Raw genomic sequence first — 19,718 nt, forward strand, 5'->3', positions numbered from 1 at the left:
TAGATAAACCGCTTCGCTGCCTCCGATAATTAGATTTACAAATGAGTGCATTGATTCACCGATTTTCTGATTTGCTTCAATCAATACCAACTGACCAAGAAAGTTAAAGGGAATCTAGCTCCAGGATTTTGCTATTTAATCTGAAAAGCAGCATAATGTGGGGGCAGAGAGCCTGATTCAAGGGATATGTCACTTATTGGGCTGCTTGCTGTAGTTTCAATATAATCAATGTTTTATCAGCAGGAGATTATCACTAGAGGACTAGGTCTCAAGTGCAAGCCAGTCCAGCTAATCTGTGTTACCCAGTCCCCCACCACTGACTGGCAGTGTTTACAGGAAGCTTCCAATCAGTGCTGTGGGCGGGGTTATATAGGGCGCAACATTATGATCACTGCTACATCAACAGCAGAAAAAAACAGGGATTTTATCAAAAGTGCACCAAGCCGCCTAGTAAGTGATACATCTCTGGAATCAGGGTCTCAGTCCCTATATTTGGATTACATAGCAAAAACTTGCTGACAGATTCCCTTTAAGAGCCAAAGAAATTGGGCATGAATGAATTGCTTATTGTTAGCCCCCAATAATTATACATCATCAATTTACCCTTAGTTTCTAATAAACCTTTGGAAAGTCACTGAGACTTTCATTACATAGTCGCTCTCTAGTAACAATTCTTAAACTTACTTTTTCAGCTGGTGTCCTAAACCAAATTTCTCTTTCGTAGAAATCTGAAACACATCCACTGTTGGCACTGGAAAACAAAAGATATTACCAGACTACATACATCACTGCATTTCATATTACCCAGCTTTAGAGAAACAATATTTGAGAGCAACTAAACTTTTGTTGGTTAAATATCCTCCAAGCATTATACGATTAGGAATTTTTGCCATGTACTTCAACACCTTATTTTGCTTTTTTCTATCACAAACGCTGTGTTACAGTGTTCAGTACCCAGATCGTGCTCCTTTAGAACCTGCTTTCAAATGCTACACACCAAAGATCCATACTACATATTTTAACTGTGTGTGTGTGTGTGTGTAGCAAATACAGTATGTATTGTGATGTATTCCACTAACAGTATGGTATCCACAAATTCAAAACATCACTTTTACTGTCTATAAAGTGCATTACTTTAGGCTATTATTAAAGCTCTTGAACTCTGATATGAAGCCCTGACACAACGTACTTTTCTCATGACGTCTCTGGTTTTGTAGAGGAGCTGAGTCTACTATGTGATGCAGCTTCAGCTTGTCCACCTTGCCTCCTGCTTGTGATAAGTTTCTCCTTGCCAAATATTACAAGTAGAAGCAGGTGAGATAGGTTTAAGGTGCATCTCTGGAGATTCTGTACACAATACTCAAGGTAAGTATGACTGAAGAGAGTCATACCTTAACCCTTGGAATAGAGAACATACATCATTTTTTTTTGGTACTGACATCTCTCATTTTGAATATAGTTTTATGACATTAACTTTTTGAGGCGCTAATAAATTCTAGCTTGCCTTCTTCATATGACCCTTATAACCAATGTTGTATACAAGCTTTGAATCCTTTGCCCGACCATCTCTGCAGTCAGGGAGCATTTGCACTTACGGACTGTGCAAAAAAGTTAGCGCAAGTCAGGGAAGCTGGGCGAGTCCAGATAACGATGAGCTGCAGTTATAACTCCCCTATTATGGCAGCAATGCTATCTTCAGCTGCATGTAGGAAAATACAGGTTCCTTTATTTATTAGTGTATATGAAAATGAGCTTTCTAAAAAAGACAACCTATCAAATACTCTGCAGGGGACATATTATGTGACCGTAGTGACCGGCACCAGAGTCGTTTCCGAATGGGGTTGTTTTCTGCTAGACCATAAGAGTCCATTACTATTCCGCAGTGTACACCCCCCAGAGAATGAGCTGGTATTCCCGGGGACCAATAAGAATTTTGTTAAAGGTTTCTTAATAACCTATGTACTTTCAAGTGTGCCCGTTATGGAACGTGGAGTCACATAGTAACTGCAGACTTTCAATTTAGAAAAATTTCCATGAGCATTACTGGTGTAATACCTTCAGATTTACTTCATGCTGTCTGGAATAAATACAAAAAGGGTGGGGGAACAAGAGGCGCAATAGTGCCCTATCACTAGTGACACTACGATGTGAGTGGTGTAATGCAGTACCACTCACCTATTCCAGTTGTGTGACCCACAACTGGCTTGAAGACATAACACAGTATCAGCTGCTGCAGGACCTCCACCGACCACTCCAACGTGGAAAAACTGCCAGAGAATATGGGAAGCAAGGTGTGCCACGGTCCGCGCTGCTGAGTCCACAATATCACCTGGGATGCAAGATGTTGTAACAAAGTACTTCTTTATTCCTTCCTACGCGTTTCGGCGCCCTTCCTGGCACCTTCCTCAGGGATATTGTATATTGTATATCCCTGAGGAAGGTGCCAGGAAGGGCGCCGAAACGCGTAGGAAGGAATAAAGAAGTACTTTGTTACAACATCTTGCATCCCAGGTGATTTTGTGGACTCAGCAGCGCGGACCGTGGCACACCTTGCTTCCCATATTCTCTGGAATAAATACATTCATTTCTACAGTAAGAATTAGAAGTACAGAATTTCGTTCATGATGGGTTTCATAAGGATATATAGAATAATGGCTTCTGCGGAGCTGGAAATGGAAATTGCTAGAGAAAGAACTTAATAAGGTTATTCAGGGCTGAGAGAAGACTGCATGTCCTTTCCTGTATGAAGAAATATTTTAGTTTAATATTATATCCTGATTTTAGGATTTTCTGGCATGTCAATTGGACAGATGTCTTAAGACTCACATGGGTGTTGGTCTGTGATGTGGTAGATCCCACTCAGGTCTACACCTATTTTTTATGGAAAGTTACCGAGATCAATATTGGTTACATATATGCCTAAAAGGGTTTTCTGACCCCAAAATATGTTAAAATAAAAACCCACCCAATACAAGATCTGCTCAGCAGCATAGCGTTCGTCTCATGGATGGAGCGTAATTTTTAGCATTTGATAAACCATAGGTTAGCAAAGAGTTAAATCAATAAACTGAGGCGGTACTCACCTTTCCCTGCTCCAGTAGTGTCTCTCCACCTCCCCAACCTCTGTTGATGATGGTGACGTCACCACTACAGTTCACGTCAACGCTGCAGCCAATCACTGAGGTCAGCTTGGCTCAATTCATTTGTATTCAGAGAGGTTGCCTACGACTAGTCGAATGTGGCCGGAAGCATGCAAATCACATTGTGTGGCCATGTGACCGCCTGTTTTTGCCACCGACACCGGAGAATCCAGACAGCATGCAAAGCGTGTGCTGTAAAGACTCACAAGTCTGTAGTCCCATAGAGTAACTGCAGACTCTCATCCCAAACCTGGAAAACTCCATTAAGGCTATATTTGTATTGTTGCTGCATGATATACAGTACTATGCTTACATGACATACTTATCTATTCTATGGACGCAAGTCACTCTTAATAAATCAGTAAACTGACGACTGGCGGGTACCTCTGTGATCCTTGCCACAAGTCTTACTCCAGTCACAGACTGGAGTAAGCTCTCTGGCATAAGGAACACCACAGCCCGTCATGAAGTAGACGAGCTGTAGCGTCATGCCCCAGTTCCGGCTAAAGGTACAACTAGTATGAAAATGGTAAACATGACAACATTTTTGCGCAACTCTACGCTGTGCAAAAATTTTTTTGACTTTTCATAGTGATTTATGCCAGAATGTCTTTGATGAATTGGACCCCAAGTCTTAATAACAAATACAACCACTTACCTGGGCCATTTAAGTACTGTGTTAGAGAACAATGCAGACGGACTACAATCGGTTCTGTGCGGATCACATCCCATGCTACAGCAATTTCTTCCTGATGGATGAAAGAAGAAAAAAACATCACCACTAATGGCTTCAGTTAAGAGACAATAACTTAAAGGCTACAGTAAAATGATGCAGATTTGCTTCAGAAATAAATCAGTCTCATATATTTGAATGAGGTTTGTAAAAAAATCACACAAATGATGCAGAGCTCCGTTCAGATGGATCGAACGGTCCGAGAATTATCTGCAATGAAACTCACATGAGCAAAGAGAATACCAACCATCTTGGACAGCCATTCCTTCCAAGATTCACCTCCCCAACTACCCAATTATTACTCCCCTCTCCCTTTAAAATTGTGTGTGGGCCCAGTATGGACCTTTTTTCTGGGGCCCCAGGACTATGTACACCCATGAGACCAATATGAAGAGATTAGCTCCTGTGATGGTCTTTATAGGAAATATAATTGTGAGCAATTTTATTTTGGAAGCAAAATCCACCAATAATTGATGAACTGCTAGGGGGCCGCGCTCCCTCTACGGCAATAAAGTGGAGTCTGTGCGGGAATCTGGCAACAAGTGTTCAGTGTCCCTGCAGTCGTCCCATCACAAGAAAACAGGGGAAATTAAAGGGATTGTCCAGTCTTATGCTACAAGTCTGCAGTCACTCACTCTATGTGACTACAGACTTGTGAATCCTCACATGACGCATACTGTGAGAATTCTCTGGTGCTGGAGCCAGGAATTGTGATTTGAATACCTGTTGTTACAAGCCCACTAGATGGGCGCGGCTGGACACAGGCTAGTCGGAATGTGATCCAAAGGGCAGTCACACTGGTGTATATCTCCTGCGATAATCGCATCGCACTGCACCGACTGGCCGGCACCTCTCCTGACCTGAGCATGACAGCAGGATGGATTACTATGCAGCTGTCAAGCTCAGGTCAGGAGAGCAGGCAGCCAGTGCGAGGTTTACAATCCGATTCTCGGACGACAAATACGGCAATGTGACTCTGCCCAAAGTATGAAAATCATATACTTCAGGTCACATGACCGCCCGCTACTGGCTTCAGTACCGGAGAATCATGTCAGTGTGCAGTGTGCGTGATGTGAGGATTCACACATAAAGTGAGTGACTGCAGACTTGTACCTTTAGGCCATATGCAGACTGTGAGCATTTGTTGAGTTTTTTACCTCAGTATTTGTAAGCCAAAACTAGGAGTGGAGTAATCAGAGGAAAAGTATAACAGAAACCCGTCCCCACTTCTGGATTGATCACCCACTCCTGGTTTAGGCTTACAAGTACTGATTTCGAAAACTCACCAAATACTCAACGTGTGCATGTGATCTTAGGCAACATAATCGCCTTGGGACACATTCACACTGAACATGTGAATGTGGCCAAAGGCGATTGTTCAGTATTTGGTCAGTATTTTACCTCAGTATTTGTAAGCCCAAATCAGGAGCGGGTGAGAAATGCAGAAGTGGTGACGGGTTTCTATCATACGTTTCCTCTGTTTGTTCCACTCCTGGTTTTGATTTACAGATACTGAGGTAAAAAAACTCACTAATTACTGAATGTGTGAATATGGCCTAAGGCTGGGGTCACACTGGCGTATGGCATCTGATGCGAGGTGCTAATGACCCTCGGCTCCTGCTCTGCTGCGGGCGTGAGCTGAGAGTCAGTGCTCTGTGCTCCGATCCTCTCACATGACACGATTGGAGCACAGATGTGGAGGAGATGGAGAAAGTCATTTCTCCTTCTCCTCTGCTGCCGGCATTGGGTGACATCCGAGTGCAGTGCGATGTTTCACTTGCACCCATAGACTTGTCTCATTGCCAATAGTATCATGCTCCCGAATCGGTGAGAGAAAAGAATCGCAGATGTGAGCTGCCCCATAGTATAACATGGGCAAAGTGTTATATGATGTTTTATCGCATAGCAGTCGGCCATATTATACGGTAGTGTGACTCCGGCCTAAGGCTTTTATACAGCAGGCGTCCATCTAGTAATCAGGTTCCCTTATAGGATACTTAGAAATACAGTAGGTTCCTTAACAATCGTTACAAAGAAAACAGAAAGCCAAAAAAAACTTTAAACTGCACATTTCCCTTTAAAAATGTTAAATAAAGTTGGCAAATACAAAGTAAATACACCGCAATGAAGAAAGCAATTCTGTCAGTGATGGATTCAGTGAGCCGGGAAATAAGTCATTTGTTTTTCTTTTACCAATTACACACCAATGACTAGGAAAGTATTACAATGCCGTAGAGAAGTACAAAGTGGAAAAAAAAATCGGAGGCCTCCTTCAAGGTTTTACCTGAAGGACCTTCTAAAAATCACCTGCTCGGTGCCCCTCATGATATTTCTACTATTTTTTCCCATTCACCCTCTTTGGGGAGTGTTCACACAATGCAATTTCTTTTGCAGCCAAAACCTTCACTCTCATTCTTGGTAGTAAAAAACACTACTGGTATGGTTTTTTGGAGAGTTTTTCATATGTATTTTGTGCTATTTTAAGCATTTGAAATAAAGAAGATTTTTATGCAGCTGGAGCTATTTTCTCTTTTTGCAGTAAAAAACACTCCGTATAGAACGCAGTTATTTGCCATAGGTTTTTTGGGGTTTTGGGGTTTTTTTTGCTGATTACATGTGAAATTTTTCCACAGTACAAGGTAATTAAGTTAGTTTTATTCACCAAAGATGCTGTTAAAAAAAAAACCTTAGCACAAATGTTATGCTGCATTTCTCATCGCTTTCTATGGCTAAAAAAATGCTGCAAAACAGAGATAAGATTGACGTTCTGAAACTCGATCAGGAAGAAAACAAGAAAGCAAGCACGTGAATGTGATTTGTCAAACCTTTTTGTTTTTGCTGTTACTGGAAAATGTGGCTTCTTTTCCGCCCTAAGAAAAGAAACTAAAAAAAAATGCTGCAAAAACTCAAGGTGTGAACATACCCTTACTACTCTCCCCCTCAAAACAATCTCTTTTTATGCTTCATTTAGTTATGGTCTTTGCACAGGTAAAGCAGGGGATTCACCGTGCACTTTATGCCTGAAAACAGTTGATGAAAAGGTGCACAACATGTAGTTGCCCAAATAGGTGCCTCTGTTGCCTTCCTTAAAGGGAATCTGTCACCTGAATTTGGCGGGCTATTTAAATGACTTCAGTCCGGTCCAATGGGCGGTGTTTACTATCCATTCCTCCTCCTCATCCTTGGCCACCGTCAGCAATATTTTCTGGAATTGGAGTAGGTGTCCGCCATAGTCCACGCATGCGCAATGCAATCTTGCCTCGCGCACGCGCAGTATGCTTTGCCCAACTGCAGGCAAAGCCTAAAAGTATTACTGCACATGCGGCGGTTAACTATGTCCCGGAACACAGCGAAATACTTCCGGGACATAGTTAACTGGTGCATGCTCAGTAATGCTTTTAGGCTTTGCCCACAGTTGGGCAAAGCATACTGAGCATGTGCGAGGCAAGATTGCATTGTGCACGCGCGGACTATGGCGGACACCTACTCCAATTCCAGAAAATATTGCGGATGGCGGCCAAGGATGGGGAGGCGGAATGGATAGGAAACACCGCTCATCGGACCGGACTGAAGTCATTTATATAGCCCGCCAAATTCAGGTGACAGATTCCCTTTAAGGGTTGTCTAGGCTTGCAGCTCAAGTCTTCAGTCATCTACATGACTACAGACTTGTGACTCCTCACAGTGCGCAGGGCGCACACTATCAGGATTCTCAGTTGCCAGGAGCGTCGGACATGTGACCACACATATGCAATTTGCATAATTCCGGCCACATTCCGATAAAAACTGTCAGGATTCGTTCAATTCACTTGTATGGAGTAAAGCTGCGCACATCTATTTGACACATGGTTGCATGTATGCAAATCACATACTTACGGTCATGCGCCCATGAGCTCCCAGCACCAGTACCAGAGAATCCTGACAGTGTGCACACCAAGAATGACTGTAGACTTTCACGCCAAACCTGAACAAGCCCTTTAATGACAGCTCCGACTGCAGCACATTTCCTGACTTTGGCAGACAGGCAGCTGAAAGACGTGCCAAATTCACTATGGTGTACACCTCAAAATAAATCTGGCACATTTACTACAGAGGACTCTGAATCAATACTGGCAAATGGAACGCCAACCTTGATTAATTTTCCCTGTAGTTTTAACCCCTCACCGACATGTGACATACATTACATTACATGTCTGGTCCTTGTCTTTGACTACGCAGGCTCAGAAGTTAAGCCTGCATCACACCTGGCAGATGATGGCTGTTATAAACAGCCATCATCTATCAGCGGTGGACAGAGATTATCTCCGGCCGCTGCTATTAGCTCTTGAAATGCTATTATCAATTTCGGTATGCGGCATTTAAAACGTGCCACACACCCATCTACCCTCTGCAACGTGGACGCAGGGCGTGGGTCAATAGTCATGGCAGCTGGGGGCCCACCATGACAATACTTATGTGAATGCCAGCCTGTGGCTGAGCTTCATAAGACACCCTGATTTTTACTACATACAGAATTGTGGGATTGCCGTATATAGCCTAAGTGAACGTAGGTTCGAGTCAATAAGAGGTCTGGAAATAAAGTAAAGTAAATGATGCTTTTAAAAATAGAAAAATAAAGTTTCAAATTCCCTCATTTCTCCCACTAATAATAAAATAAACATATTTGGAATGGTCGCATTCATAAAAGTCCAATCTATAAAAATACCGTATCAAATTAATTAACCCGCTCGGGAAAAGTCATAAAGGAAAAAGCAATCAAACTGAGAAACGCAGAACAGGAAATCAAGAAGCAAGATTTGTGTTGTGAGGAACACCGCCACTCATCATGAATCTGGCAAGTAAGAGTCACCATGCTCCATCTCAGCAACTTTGTCATAGGTGGGCGAAAATGGTGTGAAAGCATCAAAAGTGCAACTTTTTTTTAAAAGCAAAAGCGCACTGAGGCAAAATTTTTCAACTCTTCAAAGCTTTTTAGGCCCAGAATTTTGCTGTAAAACCTTTGATGTTTGATGTTGACGTTAATGTTGATGATTATGACTTACAGCCAATGAAAACCCAAAAGTCATTATCTCAGTAAATTAGAATAATTAACAAAAAACACCTGCAAAGGCTTCATAAGCTTTTCAAAAGGTCCCTTATTCTGTTTCAGTAGGCTCCACAATCATGGGGAAGACTACTGACTTGACAGATGTACAGAAGGCAGTCATTGACACACTCCACAAGGAGGGTAAGCCACAAAAGGTCATTGCTAAAGAAGCCGGCTGTCCATAGAGTGCTATATCCAAGCATATTAATGGAAAGTTGAGTGGAAGGAAAAAGGGTGGTAGAAAAAGGGGCACAAGCAACGGGGATAACCGCAGCCTTGAAAGGAATGTTAAGAAAAGGCCATTCAAAAATTTGGGGGAGATTCACAAGGAGTGGACTGCTGCTGGAGTCATTGCTTCAAGAGCCACCACACACAGACGTATCCAGGACATGGGCTACAAGTGTCGCATTCCTTGTGTCAAGCCACTCTTGACCAACAGACAACGCCAGAAGCGTCTTACCTGGACCAAGGAGAAAAAGAACTGGACTGTTGTCAGTGGTCCAAGGTGTTGCTTTCAGATGAAAGTAAATTTAGCACTTCATTTGGAACTCAAGGTTTCAGAGTCTGGAGGAAGAGTGGAGAGGCCACAATCCAAGCTGCGGGAGGTCTAGTGTGAAGTTTCCACAATTTTTTAGAGCAATTCATCCTTCCCTCTGCTGACAAGCTTTTTGTAGATGGAAATTTCATTCTACAGCAGGACTTGGCACCTGTCCACACTGCCAAAAGTACCAATACCTGGTTTACAAACAACAGTATCACTGTGCTTGATTGCCAGCAAACTCGCCTGACCTCAGCCCCATAGGGTATTGTAAATAGGAAGATGAGAGACACCAGACCCCACAATGCAGACGAGCTGAAGGCTGCTATCAAAGCAACCTGGGCTTCCATAACACCTCAACAGTGCCACAGGCTGATCGCCTCCATGCCACGCCACATTGATGCAGTAATTGATGCAAAAGGAGCCCTGACCAAGTATTGAGCGCATTCACTGAACATACATTTCAGTAGGCCAACATTTCGGATTTTAAAATAATTTTTTCCAAGCTGGTGTTATAAAGTATTCTAATTTACTGAGATAACGACTTTTGGGTTTTCATTGGCTGTAAGCCATAATCATCAACATTAACAGAAATAAACACGTGAAATAGATCAATCTGTAATGACTCCATATAATATACGAGTTTCACTTTTTGTATTGAAGACCTGAAATAAATTTACTTTTTGATGATATTCTCATTTTGTGAGAAGCACCTGCACATGTTTCTCATTCAGTTTGATACATTGTGAATATTGCTTACATGATATCATGTATATATGGAAGTAAACTTTTAATTTGTTTATTTACTGATCGCCTCTCTTACAATAAAAAAATTAAATAAATAAAAATGCAATAACAGTAATAAAATACAAATCATTACAGATCTACATACTTACATCAAGGAAGCTAACATCTATATGTAAATCAATATCCACATCATCAATTGCTCCATATTCCCTGGAATAGAAATGATGTTATATGATAGCAGTATAAATAATAACAGCAGATTTCACAACCAGAGAGAAACAGAAGGATTTACAGGATCCTGGGCCAGAGGCTACATAAGTGGTCCATGCCTGGCGGACCAGAACCCTGCGGACCTTCTCCCACCTGCCAGCATCACCTACCAATCAGAGCCTCTTCTGATTAACAGGACTAGCACAACCTCAGAACTGCGTCACAGAAAAATTTTGATGTAACTGGGTCCTCGGCATCTTTTTTCCTCAACAATAATCACAACATTACGTGGCACTAGAGTTGAGCGAAACAGGTCGGCCAGATTCTTAAGTCGGCGACTTATGGCAAAGTCGGGTTTCGCCGACCGAAACCCGACCACAGCGCCAAGTCGGCCATGCGGTCGGCAAAACGAGCGCCAAAGTCGGATTTCCCAGAATGCTTGCACGTCACTTTTTTCAGCCACTGAGCAAGGATGTACACTGCGGGCAACGAGATGACATGTGCAGCGACCGGGGGGGAGGGGAGAGAGAGTTTTCGTGCACTTTAAAAAAGCGGTCCGGCATGTAGGTGTGTTTCCTGTCCTCCACTCCCTGCCGACTTTGCTTCCCCATTGACTTGCAATAGGTTTAGTGTTTCAGTCGGACCTACGACTTTTCACGATAGTCAGCCGATTTCGTTCGACTCGACTTTTGAGAAAGTCGGGTTTCATGAAAATCGACTTGACCCTAAAAAAAAGGCAAAGTCGCTCATCTCTACGTGGCACACATTGCAACAAAAGTATATTTGGATAAAAGGAAATGTTTACTGGAGCATTTTCATTAAAGATGATCTTCTCTCCCAGAAACAGTGCCCTCCTTTTTCACAGTCTGTGTCTGGTATTACAGCTCACCCCCTTGTAAAGAAATAGAGCTGAAATGAAATATCAAACGCAGACCAAGGAGAAAAACGGTGCTGTTTGTTCCTCATGGACAATCTAGTCAAAAATTGTACGGTATTTAAAGCAGATCTGTCAGCAGATTGTACAATGCAAACTGCATACGTCATTAAATAGATCTCGTAGACCTGATGAGGCTGGGGTAGTCACTTTGCAAGGAAGTCCATGTCAGAATGGTTATATCATATTAGCTGGTAAAACGTCTAACTGGGATTAAACAGTTATTCTGACATGGATTTTAATAGTAATTACACCATCCTCATCAGGTCTAAAAATTAAGGCATCAATGTAATAATGTATGCAGCTGGTGTTATAAAAATCTAGGGACAGATTCTCTTTAAACATTTAAAGCCTTGAGGCTATGTGCCCACAGTAGCGTTTTTGAAGCGTCTTTAGGGGGTCAAAAACGCTTAAAATAAGCTTCACATTCATTCTTATGCTTTTTGGCCTTTTTGTGCCAATGAATACATTTTTTACCGCTAAGGAAACGCTTAGCGGCTAAAAACGCAGCATGTTCATTAATTTTGCGGCTAATTTCGCGTTTTTAGCTATTTCCTATGGTCCAAAAAACGCGCGTTTTCTGGGAAGGAGTCCGGTTTTGTGTCAGGTTTTAAATGCTACTGTGGGCACATAGCCTAAAGGGGTTATACAGACTTGGGGATCAAGTCTGCAATCACTATGTGACTGAAGACTTGTGAATCCTCACAGTTTGCAAAGTGCGCGATTTGCATACTTCAGCCTTGTATTGAGTGAGGCTGCCCATGTCTAGTTGGCATGTGACCACATGTATGCAAATCGTATACGTGCAGTCAAGCACCCACCTGCTCCCGATGCCTGGAGAATCCTGACTGTGAGCACACTGCATGCTGTGAGGATGCGCAAGTTCGCAATCACATAAAGTGACTTGCCGACTTGAACTCCGAGCCTGGAGAACACCTTTTTTATATATAAGGACACAAGGGGTCTAGCTGACTGACTAGCTCAGCGGCTCCCCCCTTCTCCGTCACCACCGAAGTGTAAAAAGATTTTGTAAGTGGACTTAGCTCTAAAAGTAAGTCAGCCAAAGCCCATGTGCCCTAGTAGAAAAATGGCCAAGGACAGAGCAACGAGACCCCTGAACTAACAGAACTGTATCAGCATGTGATAAAATGTACTACACATGTCAGGTTATAGGTGGAAGTCATGGACTAATTTCTACCTTCAACCTTAAAAACTTTGTTAACTCCTTCCCAACTCAGCCTATTTCCATTTTTGTGTTCTCGTTTTTTTCCTTCGCCCCTTCCAAGAGTCATAACATTTTTATTTTTCCACCGTCAACAAACCCATATGAGGGTCTGTATTTTTGCAAGACACCATTCATTTTACAATACAATCTATTGGAAAACAGGAAGAAAATTCCAAGTGCGGTGAAAATGCAAAAAAAAAACAACGCAATTCCAAAATTACTTTTTAGATCTTGTTTTTTTTTGTTTTCAGGTCAGTATGATTATGGCGATACCAAACTAGTTTAATTTTTTTACTATGTTAGTGGTGAAAAAAAAATTGGCAGGATCTGTAAGTTTTTTTTATTTTTCAGTAGATTGTTTTTTGAGGGGCGAGCTGACGTTTATGCAATGTTTTTTTTGTTTTATAGGTCTTTGGCAGCGCTGAAGGGGCCCAAAAAAACTTCATTTTGGAGGTTTCTAATGTTTTCTGTTTACAGTGTTTATCCTTTAAGTTAATTAATTTTATATTTTTAGATATCTGACTTTTGTGCATGTAGTGATGCCAAATATATTTAATTTTTTTTAAATTTGAATAGCTTGAATGGGAGAAAACGGTGATGATTTGGTTTTTCATATTAATATATTTTAAAAGTGTTTTTTTTCCTACCTTTTACATTTTTACTTAATCCACCTAGGTAACTCAAACCTGTGTTTGTCTGATCACTTATAGCACATACAGCAATAATTCAATATTGCTTTATACGGCAAAAATCACAATCTCCTTTGAAGCCCAACCCCAGGCTAGGTTTTAACAAAGCACCAGAATAGCAGACACTGGGGGTTTTCAATAGACCCTGGCTACCATAGTAACCCACTGGCACCCAGTAATTGCATTGTAGTGGTTTGAAGGGTAAGTGAAACGGCGCCCCCGGTCCTCCACATTGACAGCGACCTTGACATGGTTAACAGCAGCGGGTGGAGCTCAGCTCCTTCTGCGGCCGTTAGGGCTCTTTCAGACATCCGTGATCATCGGTCCCATCTTGTACCGCAATGCATGAACTGTCCGTGCGTTTCCAGAACTAAGTGTGACAGTTTCATACAGATCAATGATTCGGGGCCAGTCTGTGCATGGGGGTCCAAGATGATCACGTACATTTGAAACAGCCCTTTGAGGCAGTTCCTGGCGGTGTGTTCAGCTTTTGAATCCACTTCAAACACCCGCTCTTACCATGAGCGGTGCATGTTCAGAAGATATTGTGAAGGCTGTGGTGTAGTGACCACTATGTCCATAGGGGGCGCTGTGTGGATGTGCCAGGACGGGCCTACAGGCATATCCATTGTGGTAATGGGTATAGGATGCGGAATGACCGTTATGTATCCCAAGACCATAGGTGGCCTTGTGATGGAAGCTTGAATATGGGTATTGATCAGCAGAGGTACTGCTGACGTTTCCGTTACAATGTGTCAGGAAAGCCTGTGTGTGGATGTGTGTAATAGGACCTTTAGTGAGGTCATAGCCATGTGATCACCTGTGGGTGTGGTTATGGACCATATAAGGTACCTGAGGTCTGGTCACATGGAGAGAGTGCATGGATCTGATTGGACCATGTGGAAGGTCCTGGCAGGCCTAGGTGGAGGAAGGTGGGCTACCTTCCTGAAGACCACGTGCTGAGGCTGCTGACCCGGTGAGGCCTATGTATGCTGGCTGTATGTGAGGAGGGATAAGCCTCCTGTGTTTTGCTGAGGCTCCAGGACTGAGCCTGAAGTAATGGACATTTTTATGTTCTTTTCTGCCTAAGCTAGAGGCTATTTTTGGTGATATGCTGATTTATGGTTTATGACGCAAATAAACCGCATGAACTTTAAAGGAACCTGCCTCTTGACTGTCTCCCGCTGCACCTGAGCGAGTCGAATCCCTACAATGCGTTATAGGGGTTTTCCACTTTCAACAAAGTAGACCCCAAATTCTTGCATCAGGTAAAATAACAAAGCCCTGTCTGAACAGCACTAGCTGCTGAGCTCAACAATTGGCAGTTAAAAGTGGAAGACCCCTTAAAAGATATTTTTGGGGATATTTTTGTCTGGAAAAGCCTTTGAAAAAAATAATGATGTTTTAATTGAATGAATAAGATTCACATTATCCCCTATCAGCAGGTAACGCTTGCAATAAAAAAGAGGCGCTCCAGCATCATGGCAGCCAACGGTTGTAAACGTGTAGTGGTGTCCACCAATATTGGTAACTATCCATATACTATATTGTGTTTACCTGAGAGATACAGCGCTGGGTCCATAGATTTCTCTCACTGCTGCAAGGTCAGCTTCCAACTGCGGGTGCTTGTGAAGTTCTCCATCGTAACTCACCTGCACAAAAGAGAATTCACGTTAGAAAATTTCAAGCGTGTAGCTCCTTACCGCCGTCGCTTTCATTCTTTTTTTCCCCTTTTTCCAAGTTTTAACTTTTTTAGCCACATACGAAAACTTATTTTTTGCAGGAGACACTTCAGCTTTAAATTATATAATTCACATTACTATAATGCACTGGAAAATAGTAAAAATAAAATGCAGTGAGATGGTGTGAAAAAACACAATTCTGACATTGTTTTTACATTGCTCACTGTATGGTAAAAATTAGATTAGTAGGATTATGGCGATACCAAACTTGTAGAGTTTTTTTTTATTATTTTGGTGAAGAAAAGCAATTCATAGATTTGTAAAAAAAAAAAAAATGGTTTGCATGTCATGTCGGAAAATGGGCAAATTCCAAGCCACTTCTAGCCTTAGGCCGGGGTCAGACACGAGTCCCGAGTGCCGGCGGCAATGCAGGGTACTGACTCTTGCGAGTTTCTCGCATAGAACAAGAGGGAGGACGAATCCAGAACACAACCAATGGTCATAATAAAATTGCTTTATTTAAGTGGTAAGGCGAGGAACAAATACAACATGCTTCGTAGCTAAAAAATCATTGCCAGCGGATAAGGACACAGAAAACTATGCTGCCAGTACTGGAAGGAAATACCATAACTGAATGGCAAATGCCACATGAACATATATATACACCAAAGGCCTAATCAGCAAACATCTCCTAATGGAATACCTGTGGTATAATGGTTACTAACCAAGCTGATAGGCAACAAATCCAACAAAGGTCAAAATGTATTTGCATGTAAATAATACATATTACCTGGAGGAAATAGCAAATGGCAGACAGAGGGTCCCTGTGTCCGCCCCAACGCGCGTTTCGGAACACCTTCGTCAGGGGCACAATGGATAATACAAAGGCGCTTGTTTAAATAGCGGACATAAACCGGAAGGACCTCTGTCGGCGCAACCGGAAGTGATCATCCGTTTCTCGCATGTCTGACCCCGGCCTTAAAGAGGATCTGTCACGAGGTCAAAAGTGGCCAATTTTTTACTTTTACTTTATTCTTTGTTTAAAGAGTAAAACGTGTGTCTGGGGTCGGCCCCTGGGAATTCTGAGGTCTTTGCACCAGCACTTTACAACATGGTTAAGGGTATGCCACCCTTATAACTTGGGTACTGGCAGTACATTTACTTTATGCCCCCGCTTTCCACATTATCAGTTTATAATTAATGGCAGATTCTCTCAGCACAAGCACTTTAATGATTGTTGCAATATTACTACATTTGCAGTTGGAGAGTATATGTTTACATGATCATCAAATACTGTACACTTATGTACGATAATTTGTGGAACTGCCTCTTACTCTATCCCCTTATTCCCAGGGCTTCTATTGTGGATCCTATGTCTTCCTTCCTCAATTTTTGTGTATAAGATTATGTATGTTACTTATCATTGTATCAATAAAATCATGTTTCATTTTTGAAGTCAGCACTCCAATTATCTTATAATTACTGCATCAATGTGGCGAGACATGGCGGTGATCAGCCTGTGGCACTGCTGAGGTGTTATGGAAGCCTGGTGTCTCTCATCTTCCTCTTGACATTACCCCATAGATTCTCTATGGGGTTGAGGTCAGGCGAGTTTGCTGCCAATCAAGCACAGTGATACAGTTGTTTGTACACCAGGTATTGGTACTTTTGGCAGTGTGGACAGGTGCCAAGTCCTGCTGGAGAATTAAATTTCCATCTCCAAAAAGCTTGTCAGCAGAGGGAAGCATGAAGTGCTGCGCTGACTTTGGTCTTGATAAAACACAGTGGACCTACACCAGCAGATGACATGGCTCCCCAAACCATCACTGATTGTGGAAACTTCACACTAGACCTCAAGTAGCTTGTATTGTGGCCTCTCCACTCTTCCTCCAGACTCTGGGACCTTGAGTTCCAAATGAAATTCAAAATTTACTTTCATCTGAAAACAACACCTTAGACCAGTGAGCAACAGTCCAGTTCTTTTTCTCCTTGGCCCAGGTAAGACGCTTCTGGCGTTGTCTATTGGTCATGAGTGGCTGACACAAGGAATGCGACACTTGTAGCCCATGTCCTGGATACGTCTGTGTGTTGTGGCTCTTGAAGCAATGACTCCAGCAGCAGTCCACTCCTTGTGAATCTACCCCATATTGTTGAATGGCTTTTTCTTAACAATCCTTTCAAGGCTGCGGTTATCCCGGTTGCTTGTGCCCCTTTTTCTACCACACTTTTTCCTTCCACTCAACTTTCCATTAATATGCTTGGATACAGCACTCTGTGAACAGCCAGCTTCTTTAGCAATGACCTTTAGTGGCTTACCCTCCTTGTGGAGTGTGTCAGTGACTGTCTTCTGGACACCTGTCAAGTCAGCAGTCTTCCCCATGATTGTGGAGCTACTGAACAGACTAAGGGACCTTTTTAAACACTTAGGAAGCCTTTGCAGGTGTTTTTTGTTAATTTTTCTAATTTATTGAGATAATGACTTTTGGGTTTTCATTGGCTGTAAGCCATAATCATCAACATTAACAGAAATAAACACGTGAAATAGATCACTCAGTAATGACTCTATATAATATATGAGTTTCACTTTTTGTACTGAAGAACTGAAATAAATTTTCTTTTTGATGATATTCTAATTTTGTGAGAAGCACCTGTAGATCATGTTCTAGGCTTTCCCAGTAACACTTGATCATATTATGGATCAAAAAATTGCAGAAAACAAATGTTATCTGTATTCTCAAGTTTTCGTTTATATGCAATAACACTATAGAGTCTGATTTTAGCTAAACAGCGCCTCTCTAGTCCACAGGTTACACGTGTTATTGCACCAGTCATCAATGAGGTTGAGCTGCAATACAAGACACATTTTTAGAGACATTTTTATGCACTAGACAATTAGCACTGCTTTACATACCGGAGATTTATCATAGGTTGGAAATCTTGTTTATCAACTTGTAGGCTGGAAATTCCCAGATATGTTTGGGGATTTTGTTAGTCTTGTGATTTTTGGTGTTTTCAAAGAGCAACATGTCCTTGCTATAAATATGTCTTAATAATGTGCATTACAACTTTTCCATACTCAGTGCGGCTAATGTCTAGGACAATGGGTCTACAACCTGCACATCTTCTGTTGTTACAAAACTACAAGTCTCAGCATTCCCTCATGTACGCAGGACTTGTTGCAGTATTCCCATGCAACATTACTGCATATATACTTTAAAAAGGTGACAACCGCGTTCATTCATAATGATATTACAAAAAAAAGATTGTTGGAAATCCATGCTACTCTCCGCAACAGAAATTTAATCAATAGAATGTATTGAATCCCGTAGTGATCAGTGAACACATGAGGATTTACCTGCGTTCAATAGAAGGCAGCACTTTGGATGCAGCAAACATACACTGAGTCCAAAACGCTGCTAGTTCTGGATTGTGGGAACGTACCCTAAGAATGCCGTTACACATAGCAATGCTCCAGCGATCCCGACACTGATATGACCTGGTAAGGATCGCCGGTACGTCGCTACATGGTCGCTAGTGAGCTGTCAAACAGGCAGATCTACTCAACGACGCAGCAACGATACGGCGATCCGTATAAGGACCTCGGCGGTCGTTGGGACCTTGTCACACAGCAGCTATTCTGACGACTCAGACCTCCATAGGCGTGCTTCAGCGGCGTTGCCTTTTCCACGCCCCTCTGCTCCGATTGGTGGCCACTATTGCGCTATCACTACACAGTTTTCTTCAGCGTCCCTGTCTGAGTCGCTACTGTGCTATTTATTCGTGGTTCCACAGTCACTGACACAGGGACACGCGATTATTATAACTGTACATGTTAAATGTTATGATTGCATATAATTGATAGGTGACCTATAAAAGGAAACGCTACAAAGATCCCAATTTGAGACCACCAATCAGAGCTGAGGGGGTGTTGAAAAGTCAAAGCAAAATTACACCTGCGTCCCTGAGTTCTGAGTCGCTAGTCGTTGTTATGGCGTCAAACACAGCGATGCATGCTGGCCAGCGGGACACCAACGATCAAAAAATGGCCTGCGACTTTCGAGCATGATCAGCATTATCGCAGCGGGGGGCCGGTTGCCGCTATGTGTCACACGTAACGAGAGATCGCTGGCTGGGTCGCTGTTGCATCACAAAACCTTTGAAGTTTCAGCGATCTAGCTAACGATCTTGCTATGTGTGAAGTACCCTTAACACTTAACGAACTCAGGGTTTAGTCTCCTGCTAATCCTGCTGTAGTCCCACCCCATCATTAACCCCTTCACTACCAAGGGTGGTTTGCACGTTAACTCCCGGGCCAATTTTTACAATTCTGACCACTGTCCCTTTATGAGATAATAACTCTGAAACGCTTCCATGGATCTCGGTGATTCTGACAGTGTTTTCTCATGACATATTGTACTTCATGTTAGTAGTAAAAATTCATTCAAATAACTTGTGTTTATTTGTGAAAAAAACAGAAATTTGGCGAAAATGTAGAAAATTTCGCAATTTTCCAACTCTGAATTTTTATGCTCTTAAATCACAGAGATACGGCACACAAAAAACTTAATAAGTAACATTTCCCACATGTTTACTTTACATCAGCACAATTTTGGAACCAAAATTTTTTTTTGTTAGGAAGTTATAAGGGTTAAAAGTTGACCAGCGATTTCTCATTTTTGCAACACCATTTTAATTTTACGGACCACATCACATTTGAAGCCACTTTGAGGGGTC

General features: G+C 42.2%; 1 protein-coding gene across 1 annotated transcript in view; it reads right to left on the reverse strand.

Moving 5' to 3' along the window:
• The window catches only part of PARP8 (poly(ADP-ribose) polymerase family member 8), a 333,484-nt gene that overhangs the window by 78,724 nt on the left and 235,042 nt on the right, over window positions 1-19,718 (reverse strand). Inside the window, exons 7-10 of the mRNA XM_073583404.1 lie at window positions 14,860-14,954; window positions 10,394-10,454; window positions 3,799-3,889; window positions 685-751 (exon numbers count right to left, since the gene is read on the reverse strand). Coding sequence (XP_073439505.1) covers window positions 685-751; window positions 3,799-3,889; window positions 10,394-10,454; window positions 14,860-14,954 — 314 coding nt within the window. The remainder of the gene's footprint in view (window positions 1-684; window positions 752-3,798; window positions 3,890-10,393; window positions 10,455-14,859; window positions 14,955-19,718) is intronic.

The sequence above is a fragment of the Dendrobates tinctorius genome, unplaced genomic scaffold (genome assembly GCF_039654945.1).
Source record: "Dendrobates tinctorius isolate UK_male_01 unplaced genomic scaffold, ASM3965494v1 ptg000078l, whole genome shotgun sequence".
NCBI classification, from domain to species: Eukaryota; Metazoa; Chordata; class Amphibia; order Anura; family Dendrobatidae; genus Dendrobates; species Dendrobates tinctorius.